Source organism: Lates calcarifer, linkage group LG2 (assembly GCF_001640805.2).
Source record: "Lates calcarifer isolate ASB-BC8 linkage group LG2, TLL_Latcal_v3, whole genome shotgun sequence".
Classification (NCBI taxonomy): Eukaryota; Metazoa; Chordata; class Actinopteri; family Centropomidae; genus Lates; species Lates calcarifer.
In genome coordinates, this window is record NC_066834.1 from 15,005,843 (window position 1) to 15,024,551 (window position 18,709).

Below are 18,709 nucleotides of genomic sequence, written 5' to 3' on the forward strand. Positions count from 1 at the left end.
AAACAATAAACCATGTATATTCATAGACTAAAGAAAGACTGTCGGCAAAGATTTGTATAAAAAAGTGTATTGTAGACGCACACATGACCTCCAGAGTAAAGATTCCTCCCTCCGTAGCCTGTCTCATCTCTTCGTCCTATTCAGCACCAACTCCTCCCCCCTTTCTCTCCCCCTCTCTTCCCTTCCTTCACATACTCTCTCACACCAGCTGTCACACTTTCACAGAAACTCCATCTCCTCTGATCCGGCTTAGATCTTGTCATCTTTGCAGGAACATTTTTTTTCTCTCCCCCCTGATTCAATGTCCACAGTGTCAGATTGGAGGAGGGAAGATGTAGATGATCAACCAACACAGATAAATTTAAAAAAGAGTTATAGCTCTGTTTTTTCACAGGAAAGAAGAGGGGAGAAGAGAGAAAACATAGTTAATGTGTATGAAAAACAGAGGGATGGAAAGACAGAGAGAGAGAGAATAGTATATCCACAACATGGTCACACTCCATAGCAACTGCTATCTGACTGCAGCCAGCTGGTTTCTATGGTCACAGATCAATACAGATGGTGCATGCATTGTGTGTGTATATGTGTGCGCGCATATGCATAACAGAATGTGAACGTATAGTATTCATATTTGCATGTTGTGTGAAAATATGCACATTACACTGCATCTGTATTTGTGTCTTTATTCTGTCAGCTGTTTATACTGCAAGTATGTGTGTCATTGTGTGTGTGTGTGTGTGTGAAGCACTGAATTGTGTCAGGTGTCTGGACCTCCCTGGGATCTCTCCAGGTCTTTATTTTAACGTCCTCACCTCCTTTACTCGTATTTCACCTTACAGCAGGAGGGAGCAATGCGAGAATGAGATGGAGGAATTGATGCAACACATATTTGCCAAATGGGACATTACTCAGTTCAGCCTCGTTCTGAAACAACATCATTACCGTCATGAGTGTGATTTGTTGCGCAGCTGTATCACCTGTCACTGGAACTGTAATGGATGGCTCTGTTTTGTTTTGCTCAGATTATGTAATTTGCTGTACAGAAGGCTATTTATTCTGTAATCACTGCAATCTTTCTCCAGTTCTAATATGTCTTATCTGCATTTTCTGTTGATTCTATTTATTTTTATCACATTTATTTTATTGTGGCTTTAGGGATGCCAGTGCTGACCTCTCAGGCTGTCAGTCCTTCAGATTTGTCCAACCTGAATTATGTCAAAAACTACTGGATGAAATGCCATTAAACTTTGTATGGACATTCATTTTCCCCAGAGGACAGAGCCTAATTACTCTGGTGATCCTCTGACTTTACCACTACAGCCACTATGAGGCTGACATCTTTTTTGTTTTTAGTTAAACATCTAAACAAATATTGGATGGATTTACATGAATTTTGGTTCAGACATTCATGTTCCCCTAAGGAAGAACTCTAATAACTTTAGTAATCCTTTGATTTTCATCTAATCTCCCAATGTTTTAGTTTTAGGACCAAATATTTGTGAGTTAAAATATTAACTCAGGACGTTCCCATCAGGCTCTGTTGTTGCTTGTGTTCAGTGCTTAATTACCAAATGTTAGCATGCCAAAATGATAAACCTTTACATCCATTAAACATCAGTATGTTAGCACTGTCACTGCAAACATGCTAGCATGCTAATATAGCCTCACATACAGCCTCATTGAGCTGGAATGGCTGCAAACTAATTGTTTAACACCTGCACATGTCCATAAAACTCTTCTCTTCTTCTTCAGTCCAATCAAATCAGCTACAGTGTCCAATTACTATAATAATTAGCAGCCCTGAGGCCAGCTGATGCCTCACTCTCAGTTCTGAAAACATCAGATGGTGTTGACAAAGACTCTGTGGACAGAACTTTACATCGTCGCTCATCAGTCATTCATTGTCAGGTTAGCTGATGGATGACCATCCTAACTATCCTCAATCTGCCAGTGACCATTTCTTCTGCAACACTGGGGAAATCCAGTCTTTTCCCCTTTTCATTGTAGCTTCTCTAATTCATTATGTATCATGAACTGCAAAAACGTACTTGGTCAAAGGCCCAGGTACTGCTGTAGTCCACTTTATTTTTTCCTGAGCTCAGTGTGGCCGAGAGTTTACTATCAGCTCTGTTACACACAGAAAAGCATTCTCCTAAATCTGCAGCAGTTGCTTTCTGGTCTGAGAGACTGGTGCCCCCTGACACTGTATACCTGCTTACTGCTGAGCTGTGTGTGTGTGTGTGTGTGTGTGTGTGTGTGTGTGTGTGAAGGCTGTTAGTTTCCTCATGTGTTTCCCATGCATAGCTCCTCAAGTGCTCTCAAGGGTCCAAACCTGAACCCTAACAAAGCGTGTCTAAGCAGGGTTTAATCCTGCTGCATCACATCTATTGAATTAGAGAGATTAGAAGCTAAAGGTGTTTAAGTTGAATCAGCATGTGTGAGTGTGTGAGTGTGTGAGTGCGTGTGTCTGTATGGGGGTTGTGGGGGATGAAAAGGTAAAACCCTGATAAGTTGCACACTTCACACATGAGAGATGCACAAGATAACTATCTTGACCTTGTGTATTATCGTCAAACTTTTTTGGCAGTAAAGTTATCCTCGGTCAGGGTTATCTGTTATATTCTCTCTGTAAAAAGATGATCCAGATGATCCTGGTCCTAGTACCAGCTTCATGCACAGACATAGCAGAGGACAGCAGGATGATGTGGGGAAGGTGAATGGGTGGTTGGAAGATGGATAAAAGCTAGACATGGCTCAGACTAACTCCAAACTTCCACTCCTCATTCTGCCAAATAATGCATTTCTCAGCTTCCTGTTATTTCCTCAATCAGCCACAACTGCTAGGCCACATGCAGCCTGTCTAATTGCAGCGTGCACACACACACACACACACACACACACACACACACACACACACACACACGTGGCCTGTGGCCTTGGCTGAGGTCGCCTTTGAACAGGTCTCTGCAAGCCACCATACTGTGCTCCCATTTTCTGACAGGTTTTCTTTGCAGGCAGACCTGGGGGCAATTTGGATGTGGCACAGTGTGAGAGGGAGCTTCCTGCGCCAATGGCCTTGGGTTAGGCTTTACAATAAGCCACCCAGAAGAAGGCAAACAGCCAGAGAGAGAGAGAGAGAGGAGAACAAGTTGCTCCCCATCTGTTTCTATCACTACTGACATACTCCTAAGAGCAGGGAAGACTAAGAGAGTGGGTGGGTGTAGGGAGTTGACTCCAGCAACACTGTACTTTGTGATAATGTCAATAATTAAACACTGTCAGAGAATAGAATACCAGAGGATGAAGAAGATCGTGGACCAACGAAGTGAGTGGGACAGACAGAATGAAGACGGGTCTTTTCTAAAACCTGCTCCCTCTCACAGACGTACTGACAGCACTCACTACGAGGACAGCACAGAGAGGCTGGCAGCAGCAAGAGAGAGGGAGGCAAGGACAAGAAAAAATGTGATGTTTATGGGGGACGGAGCGTGCCGTGATATGTTCATTAGCTTGCACCCAGAGGACATCAGAGCACAGCTGACTTAGCAGGGCAGTGTAGTGCTTAGCTTTGTGCACCACAGCCTGGGGAGACAGAAAGAGACTGGGAGAGAGACACATGCAGCTCATGCACTGAAGAAAAAGAGGCCATGTGCCATCACTCTGCCTCAGGAACCTACAGCATTTAGCCTTAGCTTCTGTCCCCCCGCACACCAAACTGGGTGATGGCAAACAGTGCGTGTCCTACATAAGTCAATGTCCCACCTCCAACCGCCACACAGCCCCAAGTGATCAGACTTACAGCTCCTCTCCTCGGTGGCCTTGGCCGGGATCTCCTCCACACAGTCGGCTGGAAACCAGCCCACCTGGCCATGGGCGCTGCCCTCCCAGAAACCCCCCTCTCCGATGCTCAGAACTGGACCGAGGGGAGAGAGAGAGAGTGGAGGGGGGGGTTAGGAAAAGTGGTGAGAAGATAGTGAAAAATGACATTGGTTTCACAGCACATGATGAAAGAATAGAACAGCAAGTCCCCAGAGATCATTTAAAGCACTTAATTTAAATGCCACATTTGAATACTAACAGTACAACATTAAAAGTATCTGCTCATACAGAGTCTCCTACAACTGAGGCCGACAGCACCCAGAGTGCGTACAGTGAGAGAAGCATGACCAGCTGTTAGGTGCTTAAAATACTGCAACACAAGAATGTGACAATATTCATCATGAGGCTGATAAATGGGGCACATTATTAACAAAATCTGACTCCCAAATTTGTCAGAGGCTGTGATAAAATGTCATCATTTAACACTGTGAACTGCTGGAGGTCTCAACTGCTGCCTGGAAATGTTAACTTAAAAAACAATTCTTATCTAGAAATCCAAAGTCAGTCTGTGTGAAGATGTTGAAGTTTTGTGTCTGACTGAAGTGTTTGGTAGAAGGTCTTTATCAGGACGGCCTCATCTGGACATTTTAAATACTTCAGTTTGTTTTATGTAGATAAAGATCTGTTTGTTAATGAGCTGCTGATTTCTAAAACCAAAGAAAAAAAGTTTTGAAATGTGAGACCGATGAAACCTGACACAGTATCTGAGAAGGAATAATTAAGGAATGTTGTACAGTCACAGTTTGTTTCTTTTGAATACAGATTTCTTCCTTTTAAGTAGTTTAAAAGTTGGTGATGTTCAAACCCAACACTCCCTTGTTTTTTAATTAATCATTAATCCATCAAATGGAAATATTCTAAACGTTGTTTACATAAATACAAATACATTTCCTCAAAGTTCAGCCTGACATTGTTTTGTATCTCTCTTTCCACTAGATTCAAAATAAAGTTTTGTGGGTTGTGTGAACTGTGAGCTCATTATATCATTACAACCTACAAAAGTAACCGATCTCAGTGTAAATGAAGATGGCTTAGTAATAATCTCACACTGGAGAGGTCTGTGGCTCCAGACATTTTGATACAGAGATTATGGTTTAGTTTATAAAAAACTAACAACAGAGTTCATATAATGTGGCTGCAAATGCAAAACCACTCATGTTATTATTCATAGAAAAAATAAACCACCACTAGTATTAAAGACAGGTCGTAATATTCTATTTATACATGAACACGTCCTCCTTGATTCCTGAGTAAATAATATATTTTGCGTCCATTCATCACAGCCACAGACCTGCACTGTGTCTGAAACGATCTTTATGTCTGCAGATGAGGAGGGTGTTTTTCCTCTGCATCTCTATTTAGACCCTGTAGAGCTGAGGGAGTCATTTTCATCAGATATGCTAATTTGCTGTCTGATTTCCAGTTGTCTCATTTTCAGAAACAATTACAAGATGAAGGCAGCAAATGAATCAGTGCTCTTTATTTGCTTTTCTGATTTTGGTATTCATCGTTCATCCTCTGAGGGAAGAAATTCGACTTTTCTCTCTCTTTATTTGGGGTCAGTGATGGAGTGGAGTGTACTTCAGAACAATTAGGAAGCACTTTTACTTCATTTCACAGCTTTAGCTACTAGTCACTATAGTTGCTTTGCATTAATACATGATAAAATAATAAAATCAATAAATAATTTAACAATGTAGTATTTTATATTAAGGTACAGAGCAGCATGATAGCACTGGTTTGGCTGCAGGGTCACACGTCTGTATGTAGGTGTGTGTGTGTATTCCTGAATTGCTAATACTTGAATAACACTGGTTGTCCTGGTGGTTGAGGCTGGAACTCTGCTTTTGACTCCTTCAGCACTGAAACAAAACAGTAAATCAGACAGACCAGAGTAAACCAAGGTTACTCCCTGTCTCACCTTTCACCCTGTCGCTCTTGTAGAGGTTGATCTCTCCCTCAGCCTGGGCAGTGTAAGGACGAACCACCACAAAATGTCTCCCAGGAACTGCGCTGTACAGCTTCCTCCTGGTGCCTACTGCCTCACCATGACTGCTGGGACTGAGAGAGAGAGAAAAAGGTCAGGTCACTGATCAGGACTGGAGGTTAAACAGCTAATTCAACAGTCCTGCAGGAAAGGTTTGGAGGTTTGGTTGAGTTCATGAAGTTGTAGTTTGTGGTGGTGTTGAGTAATTTTGTTTTCACACCTGCTGCTGCATTAGTTACAAAATTATTTTACGTGGCAATGAAGATATTTTATGCTAAAATTACATGTGAGATTAAGCACAAGCCATGTCCAACTTTTTGTAATTCATAAAAACGGCTGCAAAGAATGTGTAGAACACAAGAAAATATTTGACGTTCTCATACACTGTGGAAAAACTGTTTTATCTAACTTTAAAGCTACTTCAGGAGAAACACTGCAGGTTAAATGGTTGACAACATTTCAAAGTACCTGATTTAAGTAAAAACCTCTGACAGTCTAAAATAATAAGAAAGGAACATTATGAGCTTCCCTAAAATTAGCATTAACAGCAGAGGCTGTTAAAGGTTTTTGTCAGTTCATCCACCCCCTGCACATACACAACACACATACACACACACACACAGTACAACCGCTCACGCAGGGCTACGCTGTATTCATGCATATGGATGTGCTTACACACATGTGCGCGTGCACACACACACACACACACACACACACACACACACACACAAACCAATTATGCAGAGGAGACACTCAGAGGCCAGCAGGCACGTGTCTTGCTGTAGTAAGTGGGGCAGAATATGGGCTGGCTCTGACCCACAGTGCTGCAGTGGCTTCTGGGTAGGAGACAGGACATGCTAAAGACCTCACAGTGAGGAATGAGAAGGAAAACTTTAAATAAAAAAAGGACTCCACAAGAGGATCGGTGTGATATATGAACACTCAGCTCCTGCAGAGACAGTCTGACTCTGAGCTGGTGAGACTGAAGCTGCATTTATATGTTTGTGTGTAAAATTTAGTCATAAAAAGTAGCATCGAAACAAAAGTCATCTCCATTGCACCCTTACTCATTCATGGAGCAGAGATGGGACCACAGAGAGGACGACAGTGGAGCTGGATGATACCTGACATGATAATGTGGCTCCACTTAGTGGTCAACCTCCATAACAACATTTACCACAACAGATGGAACGATAAATTGCCTACAAAGACAATTTAGTGTAGTAGTATGTTATTTTATAGAGAGTCTTGAAGTCAAAGTCTTGAAGGTGTGTGATTTCTGTTTTAAAAAATCAGCTTACTTGATTAAAAAGCTGCTGTAGTTTTATTTTAGATAAATAAAAACATGTCTGAATTGAGGTATCAAGCTAAACGGTTGCAACTGATAACTTAAAATCTTTTTGGCATGTAAAATAAAAATAGAAGATAATCTTTAACATGAGCTTAGAACTGACACATGGAGAGAGAGACAGAAAGAGTCAGGAGTGAGAGATAAAACCACAGCGTAGGAAAAACTAGGAGATTAAAGAGAAAGAAGGAAGAGTGCAGGAGTGAGGGATGGAGAGAGAGTGAGAGGAAGGAAATGGTTTTTTCAAGTAAGTGGGTCACCTTGTCCTGTAGACTGCACTCCTCCTCCACCTTCACAGGCCTTTGGAGAGCTAACCCCATTCAATACCTAGTGAGACTGCTCGCACATTTTCCAAGGGAAAGCCATGGACAAAACTGCAACTGTGCACTCTGAGCAGCTCCAAATACTCTGAGAGGGATAATACTGTAGTATTCAAACACAGCAGTTTAAAAAGCTCTGGTGACTGCTCGGTTTGATGGCTGCTGTCTTGCCTTGTAATAAATTGTAGAGTACAACTCTGGTCTACCTTTTTACTCTGTGAATGCCTCATCATGTTGGTCAGCCTCACTCATATTATAATTATTCTGAGTACAAGTTGAGTGTATTTTTGAACCTTAATAAGAATTAGATTTTTTCCACCACTAGCATCATGTCCTCAGCTTTTATTATTTGGAAAATGCAGATATTTAATTTACTGCTGAACTATAGAAACACTCAACATTACCAGGTGTAAGGTAGGATTTCTGTTCAACAACTACACAACTCCAACAGAACATACAATGACACTCTAGTTTAACTCTAACCCTCTACAGAGAGACTCTGCAGCTGATATTGATCCCATTAAAATCTGATAAACATCACTGATTAACAGTAATTTAACTTTGTAGCACAAACCCTTTGTGACATTTTCCATTCCTGATATTGACCCTGTGTTGATTCAATAATGAAGAATAAGCACAAGTCATTTTTGTGGTGGACTAAGACAACAAGTGGGTCTCATTAAGACATCTATTTTCAAGCAGAAACTAAAAATAGAACCCAAGATCTATTTTCGCTGATGTGGGCATTACATAACCCTCACACATCTCCTCTACCCCAGCTCCTGTGCTTCACATAACAAGAACAGCTCAGAGAGACTTCAGCTTAGAAAGTTCAATACACGTGTTGTTTTATATTATCAACATTGGACTGGAATAACAATAGTCATATCAAGTACTCCAACACAGTTCAAGGACTTGGTAACAAAACGGTCAAAATCAAAGCAGCAGAAGCAGAGATGTCCTCACTTCCAATCCAAAGTATAGGTCATGCTCTTAAGTATTGGATCCTACAATTCCCATAGTGCACCCTAAAAGTATCTGTCATGTAAACGCCCACATCTGTCAAACTCCATGCTGCAAGGCTGCAGCATCAGCTATCAGTTGAGAAGACGTGATCTCCAAGCCCAAGCTGAGAGAGAAAAGATGCTTTTATTCTGAAAATTAACTAAGAATTCTCACACTCATGCTGCAAATTTTTACACAACTCATAAATGCTTCTTTTCATACACAGGAACAAGTCATCATCCATCGCTGCTGTGGGACTGTTCTAAATCTGTACTTGTTGGTACAATGATGTGGGAGAAGCATTTCCCACTAAACCACTTCATATTCAGATGAAACGGTCTACAGGATCAGCAGGTACCGACTGAGATGGAGAAACCGTCAGCCATGTTTTCCCTCATGCTTTTTTTTTTTGGCAATTACCCAGGTGGCTTTGAGGTGCTAATTAGACAGTGTTGATTAATACCAGCTGTGCATAATTTGTGCTATTATTGGATGATCACCCGAGACAAGGAGAGAGAGGGAGAGTGGGAGAGAAAGAGAGAGAGAGAGAGAGAGAACAGTGCAGACACAAATACAGTACAATCAACATTTACAGTGCAGTAATGTGATCATGCTGTACATGTTCTCAGAGGCGAGAGAGCGAAAGAGACAGGAAGACAGAGAGAGACTATAACTCCATACACACCTGGTCAAATCTGGATCTGGCTCTGGAAAAGCACCTGTTAATGCAGGTGTACTTGCAGAGTCCAGACCAGATCTGGAGCTGGATCTCAGCAGGTGATAGAGATGATAGACAGACAGACAGACACGTGGTGGATGTAACCTGTACACTTTGGCCACATTTTAAAGTGGCATTAACTGATTTTTGGAGTGTTTGGGGGCAGCAGAACAAGCTGTGAACACAACACTGACAGAAAAAGTCCAATGTTCATCCTACTTTGAGCTCTGGTATGTTCACCAGCTAGCTGCTAGCTTTGTCTGTCTGTTGTTTATTGTTGGTGTAGTGGTGGTGTACAGAGGATTTATCAAAGCTTTTTCAGTAAAAACGGAGGTGAAATGAGGTTGGTGAGATGGGAACTGTGGGTCAGAAAACCAAAACAATGATCCACAATAGGCTAAAAGGCTGAGTAGAGCTGGAACTGCAGTTAGGTGATGCTGTTACTATGAGCGTCATCTTTCATCACACCGTCATCTGATCTATTATTATAATGAATGTATATAAACATTACACATAAATAATTAGTGCAGCTTTAAGAAAATTAATGCAAAATGAGTTGACTTGACTAATATATTTGTTATACATTCAGAAAGAAGCCTTGCTTTAACACTATCAAGTATATATTTAGTATATATTAGCTTTAATGTTTAATTTTCTCCTGCTTCAGTTTAATGAAACAGCATCTTGTTTGTGTTACAAGCTTTTCACAGTTTATTACTGTCTTTTATTTTATTCTTATTTTTTTGTAAATGTTCCTTACACTATTGAATCTGTGTCATTTCCTTGGGTATATGTGCTTTGTTGTTTGGAGTGTTGTATGTATTTGAAGCGTGCTGTGTGTATATTGCTTCATGACTGAATCAAATCAAATCAATCAGGGGAATTTTATAATCTTGTCAAACTCACAGAGGAAATCTTCTCTGTGGTGTAATTTCATTGAGTTTACAGTATTAATCTTGATTTCTTCTTCAGGCCTTCGTGATGCTTCAGACTCACAGTGAGTGATTTCTAGATGTGATGCTGCTGGTGCTGACCAGATGACAGCTGTCCTGGACCTCAACAGTACAACACTTGTGATTTATTGACATCTGATCTCTGAGAAAATCTACTGTGACTGTCTCCTTCTGTTAAAACTCAGACTGACTGTTTTCAGCGGGGAGCGATCATCAACACATTTTTTATTGTTAAAAATTAAATCACTTCCAGTCCTCAGTCATCTGCAGATCAGTCAGTCAACATGAGAAACTCTGCAGCACTGTGCTGTATATTTCAGTTTTTATAAATAATGTATGTTGGAGCCTTGTGACAACAATGGTTAGGCTGCACTGGTCCTTCCTGACTCTGGACACATCTCATTTCTCACCACATCTAGCTGGGAAGCTGTTGCCATGACGCCCTGGGGCTGACTGACAGCTGTCACTGCATGCTTGTTTGTGTGTGTAGGTATGTGCATCTGCAGGCGAGTGTGTGGGCTCACATGGTGCATGTGGGTTACATTTCTAATAAATGACACGTCAAGCGGGAGCAAGGGGGTGGGGGGTGGGGGTGCCACAGACACGTTGTCATGTGTGTGGGTGGATGTTGGATGGTGTGGGGGGTGGGGATTATGGGTAGAAGAGAAGTGAGGAAGAGCGGAGGAAAGCACCAGCAAAGAGAGAAAATGCTGGAATTAGGGGCTTTAAAGGGCAGCTGGGTAGGAATGCCTGGAAGAGCTCTGACAGTCAAAGTTCACACTGAAATGTGTCGTGAGCTGCATTTATTAAATATAAATGATGTTTAAAGAATTTTTAAACTCCACTTGTGTTTGATAATGAATGGGTTTTAAAAATTAGGGCAATTATCCATCCATGGTGCCTGCAGGAGCTGAGCACACAAATAGGTCTCAGTAAAAGTCTTAACCTGAATATCCTCTACAAAGACTTTATGAAGGATCTACTGTATATATGTGCAGCAGAGGTCGTTAAGAGAAAGGTTAAGTTACTGTCACTGTGTGAGTAGATCCTGTGAAAAGGCCAAAACCAACAACATGTTAGTTAATCTCTCAACTCTTTCAGACATATCTACAATGTCTGTGGCTCTCAGCCTCAGGCCCATTGGTTCATACTGAAAATGTAATTTACATTCATCATATACAAATAAAAAAAAAAACAACTCAAGTAACTAAAACATCTGGTTAATCTGTTGCACATTTTTCTGACCAGCTTATTTGTTGTAATTTTCCCCGTATTTATTCAGTGCAACTAACATCATTATTTTCACTGCTGTATACTTTAGACCACACACACACACACACACACACACACACACACACACACACACACACACACACACCTGAAAACTACCAACAAGTTTCATTAATAAAAGGAATATATCACTGCCAGACTTTGACCAACTCCCAACAAAGACTTACACAATGTTTTTACTAAGCAGCCATGTACTGACCCGACTCATATTCTAAAAGAAAAAAAATTGCAACTTGTTCAGGGGTAAAACGATTTCCCACAGCTTTCTGAATTATTTGGACAAAGACAGCTGCATTTCTAACTCTCAGAGGAATATTGAGGTGTTATTACTTCCTGTTTGTGGTTATCGATTTCAACACTCTCAGACTCTCCAGATGATTAACAAAACATCAGAACACAGTGAAAACACTCATCACAACATTTTTTTTTCTGACCAATGGTGCAAAATTCAACAGATAAAAGTAAAAAAAATACAGCAGAAAGTTCTAATGTGGAAAAGTAACTCAACTCATTAACTTATCATCAAAATGGTTGCAGATCAATGTGACTTATCAACCAATCAACTTACTGTCTCAGCTTTAATTATGAGCTCATGCACAGTACGGCTGCAACTAAGTCTTATTCCTTTTTTTTTTTAGCTCTAACAAACCCAAAGATTTACAATGAAATAAAATTAAGAAAAGCAGAAAATTCTCACATTTAAGCAGAAACCTCCATGTTTAGTGTTTTAAATTCAATCTCTTTTTAAAATGTTCTGATCAATTAATCAGCCAACACAATTAAGGTGATTTGATCATATTTCTCCAAGTGAATCACTGTTACAGAATGACAGATTGTCCATCAATGAAAAACTGATCAAGCATGAGTGGTTACATGTGTCTGTAAAGATTTAGATGAAGCTCAGCCACGTGTTGTTCTATTGGTTGTCAAATCAAAGTCACTTAAACAAAGCTGGAGGCTACAGCATTATATTATTCTAAAGCTATGAAACACCAGCAGATAAAATCTGAGGACAGCGAAGTTCAACATGTTTCACTCCTTAAGATTCTGTACTGAACCAGTGTCAGTCCACAAACACAGCTCTACTGTCGACGATCAAACTCGCCCTCCCCCCTCCAGTTTTTTGTTGAAGTATGTCAAAAGACATGATAGTGATGTTCATGTTACTGCTGAAGCAAAGGCAACTGTCCTCCCCCGTTTCTCTGCCCCTTCTTTCATCTCCTCCGTCACTTGTCTTCCCTCAACTCCGTCCCCTCCACCCTCGCTCTAAACTGCGCTTTTATTTTCTCTTCTTCGGCGGCCTCCTCCTCCTCTTTCTGCTCTTCATCCTGTCTTTATTCTACTGCTCAGTCTTCACATCTTTTCTACAATGTACAGTGCATCTCTCCTCTCCCCCCTCTCTCCTCGACGTTGGACAGAGGAGAGGAGAGCTACAGAGTGTGGGTAGTGTTGGTGCAGCAGAGTGCTTCCAAATGTGTCCATCTGCCAAGGAAGAGGGGGAGGAGGAGGGGGAGGAAGAGGAGGAGGAGGCAGAGGAAGAGGCCAGAGAGCATGTGTCTTAATCGGGACTGACAGTTACATCAAGATAAACGCCTGTCACACTTTAATCCTGCTCTGATCACATGGTCTTGTACACACCACGAACACAACCACACAGATATACACACATACACTGTGGCGTTTCTGAATGAACTTACACAGGTGGGGGTGGAAACACACACACATACAGACCTGAAGTTGGAATCAGCAGGCTTAAAGCAGGTATCTAAACTGTTACATACTGTATATATAAACACTTGCAGGCATTTGCAAAGTGTCTATGAACAACCATAGCAACGGTTGCCATAGCTACTGTGGGAAGCTGGAGTCTTTTTGATGGCACGTTTCCCAGAGGAACCCGTCATACATCACCTCACATGGGGGATGGTGGGATAGGATATATACTGTACATACAGTTAATGAAGACACAGAGTGTGACACCAGAACTCTGAGGAAACACACACACACACACTGGAGGCTCTGAAAGGCTCTTAAAGGATAACTTCTCCCAGGTTTACAACGACAAACATATTCCTCACTTCACTCCATCCCAGGTCAGTGGAACTTGTTTGTTTGTGGCCGTCACAACATCGAAAAACAAACTCAAACAAATCTACAACTACACTAACAGCTCTGTGAGGCTGAACTCAGGCACAGCTGGGGCTTTGTGATAATGTCAGCTTCTAAAATGCATACATTAACACACTGATGTTTGACAGGTACAATGTTCACTGTGTGTAGCATGCTAATATGCTCAACTCAGAAGGTGATGAGCATATTAGCATGCTAACTCTGAACCAAAACTGACCAATGTTGCCTCTCTCAATGCTGCTTCCAGTGTGACTAAAACTCCAACAGAAACTTGTCTTTCTGCAAAAAGTGTCCCCAGAACTCTGGATGCCATGATCTGTGAATTCTCTGAGTAACGAGGACACTGTTTCTACAAAGTGACACTGCTGCTGAATTTTGTAGTTTTATTTATGCAGGAAGTGTCATTCACTGCATTAACATGGTGTACTAAAGTAGCCAGAAAATTCAGAGAAACTAGGTTATGCAGGCAATTAGAGAACATACACTGATTACTGTGCACTGTAGTAATGTGGTTACATGGAGCAGGTTAGTAATCAGAGGTCCTGACCTAGCTTTCTTAATTTAACTACTATACGTTAGTGACTGTGTCAGGGCAGACAGACTGCTCTTCCTCATAACATACACATTTACTGTCCAGACACGACAGTCTTCTCAATCTTATCAGTCTCATCAATTCATAACTCTTAACTCTTTGCTTTAAGGTTAGTGACAGCAGCAGGAGTGTACTCAGTACACTTTATATATTTTCAGTGCTTCACTCACCTCCACTGCTTTCATCCCATGAAATATGACCAATATCTCAAAACCTGGACAAATGAAACTAAAGCTATCCACATGGCTTGGTACTGTTGTGATTTGGGTGAACAGACCCTTTAAAGAAAGAGTATCTACCTTCACCTCATCAGACTTGTAGAGATCTGAAAGAAATCTTCTCTGTGGGATCATTTTACTGTACTTTTTTTTCCAGAGCAGGACTTGCAGATGTAGAAGTGGGGCTGATGGCGTCTTTAACGTAGCAGCAAAGAGCTGGTTCTGACCTGATCACAGCTGGGCTGGAACTCAACAGCAAAATATTGACAGTAAAATATCTGTGAGTCACACGTGGAGCTCTGACCTTCAGGTTAGTCAGCCTGGATCTTGTGAAAAGAAAAGAGTAAAAACCTACTGGACAGGAACGGTGTGTTTATTCTAAACCGTCATTCTCACCCTCTTTTTCACTCACTCAAACACACACACACTCTCTCTCTCTCCACTCTCCTAGTGTGTTTCAGACACTCACCTGGGCTGACGCTGTGAAGGCAGACCACGCCGAGCCTCCTCCCCCAGCCGGCTGAGGGAGGGTGACCGGCTCCTCGCCCCCCTCCCCATGGTCCGGACCACCACGGTGCCATTGGGGCTGCCGCTGGGCATCTGCTGGAGCAGCTGGGGTGACAGGCTGCGATGTAATGCTGAGGAGCCAGGCTGGGAGTGACCCTGCTGGGGGGCCCTGTGCGGATGGGGCTGGGCGTGTTGGTGCTGCTGCAGATGAGGGGCCCAGTTGCCGGGAGAACCGTGCTGCTGCTGGTACTGACTGACTGTTAGGTTGTTGTCGCTGTTTGAGCGCAGGAGGACCCGTGGCGCTGATAACGAGGAGGGAGACTGGCTGTTTCCGCTGCTGTTGCCAGAAGATGGACCCCGGCGGCGTTTGGAGTAGGCTGGAGCCTCGCGGAAAGGCACTGCAGAAGAATGAGGGAGAGAGGGAATGAAATTTTCTATCTATCTTTTACAATTTTTATTCTTTCAGCATCTTTGCTCTTTTCTAGTCCTGTCATATTCTAGATCAAGTTTAAACTGTGGCTGAAAGGGTGGCACTGAAAGAAATTAAAGTCTCAGCTGAAGTTAAGGTTCAGTCAAGTCAAAAGTGACCTGCAGGCGAGAAAAAGCAACATTTTCTGAAGAACTTTTCAGAAAAACAGTTTTGAAGAAAATTCACGTGTTCGCTTCTGCTGAAATATTGCAGATGACATATGTGAATCAGGATAAATGTCCAAGTGTCGTGTGTATGGGAGCAAAGTAAAGCACTGACAGAATTTCAAGTGTCAGCTGAAGTAAAAGGTGCTGAAAGGATTTAAAGAATTAGATGAAGTGATCACTCCAAAAAACATGAGAAAACAACTTGGATGTTAAAAAAATACAAAGACTGAAACAAGAAAGAAGCTCCTAATCAAATACATGTTAAACTACTAATGCACCTTCCAGTGCAATTTTGACTTGTAAATTTCCCCATTGTGGGACTAATAAAGGATTATCTTATCTTATTTGTATAAAATTAGTTTTACCTATTTTACATAAATCATTCCAGCAGCAAAAAGAGTGAGTTTAAAGGTTTGTTCTTGACCTTGGTTGTCAGACATGCTCTACTTTAATCTGAGAGGAAATTTCCTCATCAGAGGACAATATTGTAACCTTAGTCACGACTGCAGTGGACATATCAATGCATGACAACACTTCCTCGTCATCAAGATGCTGCTACACTGACCTCCATAGCAGACCAAAGTCAAAACATGATTTGCTACGTTTTCTAATAACAACTGCATCATTTGTCAGGGTGAGTGGACTCAGTGTAAAGGTGAAGCTGTGGTGCAGCTGTACTCACAAGATTCAAAATCAGTAATTCTGGTCTTTCCAGCATGAGCACTGTTCTGCAGTGTAATTGCAGTATGCTCCTGCTGCAATGCTAATACATGGTTAAACCACGAGCTGTTTTTTTTTTTTTTAAGAGTCAAGAATTCTAAAAATCATCTGCACCGGCTTCTTTCGTCACAGTGAGCTTGAGTCTGTCCCTGCAACACAACATCTGCAACAACATGTGAGCTGATCAAAACCATCATTTTAACACATGCACACAAAACCTGTTTACAAATCTATTAGTCAGAATAAATGTTAGGACTTGCACTTAAGCAGTGTACATGTAAAACATCCATTAAAATGTGTACCTTAGAAATCAATGCTCTACATACAGCGTGTCTAACAAACCTGCAGAGTTCCCATAAAGTCTGGATCTTGAACTCTGGTTCCTGCTGTTAGCCTTTGTAGTGACTGTGAATTGTGGTCTTTTATATTGTCAGTCAGCGTCAATCAGACTCTCCAGCAGTGTGTCATCTAAAGCTATTGTACAGCAGGCTGACATCACCACAAATGATTAGGACAAGAACCAACAACAAAAACATTATACTTCTGCCCCACAATGCAAACACAGACTCCACCCTTCAACCTACTGCTACTAAATTAAAAAGTTGTTGCCTTTCAGTGTCTGCCACTCCAGGTCAGTGTTAATGCGACTGGCAGATGCTACACTGGAGGCTCTCACCTGTTCTTGTTTTCATGCTGTTTTTTGGATCAAAAGAATCTTTGATTATTGGATGATGGAGGGTATAAAAGGCCCAGCATGCTTCTACAGAAATGCTGGTCCGATGGGTCGAACAGCTCTGGAAACCCTTTCAGTTTCTGACGTCCAACCATGTCTACGACTTTCTGAAACTGACAGTCCAACATTCACATCCATGGCTAGCCGTGACTGTCCAGCTGTGCAGGAACCTTTTTCTCTAGCTCTCTTTTTCACTTGTTACACAACTCACACAGAAATACATGCAACAAACATGGGAAATTTATAGCTTTTAAATTGATACCAGTTTGCCCATCCACCATTCACAAACACTGACTGTACTCTCTGTCATGTTGTTTATGTCACTCTTGTGTCTCCTCTCCATTTCTCTCAAGACACCACTTAGTGTTTCTTTATGGCGCTGCTACAACCACCACTACTACTTCTAATATAACATTCATTTCCATAGTAAAGTGTAAATGAAAATCAACTATGTGACAGAGGCCTGTTGTATATCTGCAGCTGTGATGGACACACTTTCTATTCCACAGCCAACCTTATGTGTGCAGATGCTGTGAAGATTAATTATTAATGAATTAATAAATCTGGATTGTATCCGTGAGACTGCTGATATTCTGATGCTCATTAATTCCACTAGCTGAACACACACTGTACAATTAGCATGATAAAGGGGGGTAACTGTGCCGCTTGCCATTGTTGTATTTTATTCTCAGGAGCACTTGGTCACACTTTAATTAGTACATGCATTGACCACACTGACGCCTCCCTCGTTCATGGGAACATTGTCTGCCTGGAAGGTGAAGGACTCTGCTCAACACATGATTGGGCAGTTTAAACTCACTGTGTTTTCTCCTACAAGTTTCCAGTGATGGAGGGGATTACTGACTGAGAAGACAACATGAAGCAAATTAAAAAAACGCTCTTTAATCTTCTCCTTTTCAGTAACACTCACATGTAGTGAAGCCGTTTCTACTGTAAAGCTGCTGCTCGCTGTGATCGCTCCTCTGAGTCATAGTGAAAGAAAGAAGATAAAAACTTTGATTACAGCAGCAGTCTCCTACATCTTAGTTACCTGGATGTAAAACAAGCTCTATAAGTGACAGCTATAAGCCCACATTTTTATATAAAAAAAACAACGCGAGGGGAATATAGTACGTTATATTACCACCATTGTACAGTGAATAATCATCACACAGTTTAGCTGTGGGTCTGTCTTTTTATTCTACACTGTATTTAGTCTATTTAGCTATTTTACAGAAATTAGCCTTTGATTTCCTCACTGTTTTTGTGATTCATGTGTAGTGAATTTCTCGTTAGGATTAAGTCCTATATTCATCCGTCTATCCAATCAAAACACAATACAGTCTCGTCATGTTTGATATATCCATAGCGCAATCCAAACCAAAACTAAACTATAACTCAAGGATGGAAAAGACATATAAACAGCTTACCTTCTGTTCTGATGTGTTATTTTTTCTCTCATTGATGTCAGACTTGCCAGGAGACTATGTACACACATGCCCTTCTATTCATCCATCCATCTATCTATCGATTGAGCCCTTCTCTGCTGTTATTGTACACGTCTTGTCATTTTTTTCTTGATCAGTCCATCAAAATCTAATCTCTGTGGGCCCCTCTCCAATACTGGACAGCTAAAGCCAATATAGCACATAAATGCCTTTCCCATACACACA

The 18,709-nt window shown here is 41.4% G+C and overlaps 1 protein-coding gene across 3 annotated transcripts in view; it reads right to left on the reverse strand.

Moving 5' to 3' along the window:
* shank2b (SH3 and multiple ankyrin repeat domains 2b) overlaps nt 1–18,709 on the reverse strand; it is a 177,589-nt gene that overhangs the window by 53,459 nt on the left and 105,421 nt on the right. For all 3 annotated transcript variants that reach the window (XM_051076066.1, XM_051076060.1, XM_051076059.1), the window contains 3 exons: nt 14,910–15,345; nt 5,801–5,940; nt 3,800–3,913 (listed from right to left, as the gene is read on the reverse strand). In XM_051076066.1, the coding sequence (XP_050932023.1) occupies nt 3,800–3,913; nt 5,801–5,940; nt 14,910–15,345 (690 nt within the window). The remainder of the gene's footprint in view (nt 1–3,799; nt 3,914–5,800; nt 5,941–14,909; nt 15,346–18,709) is intronic.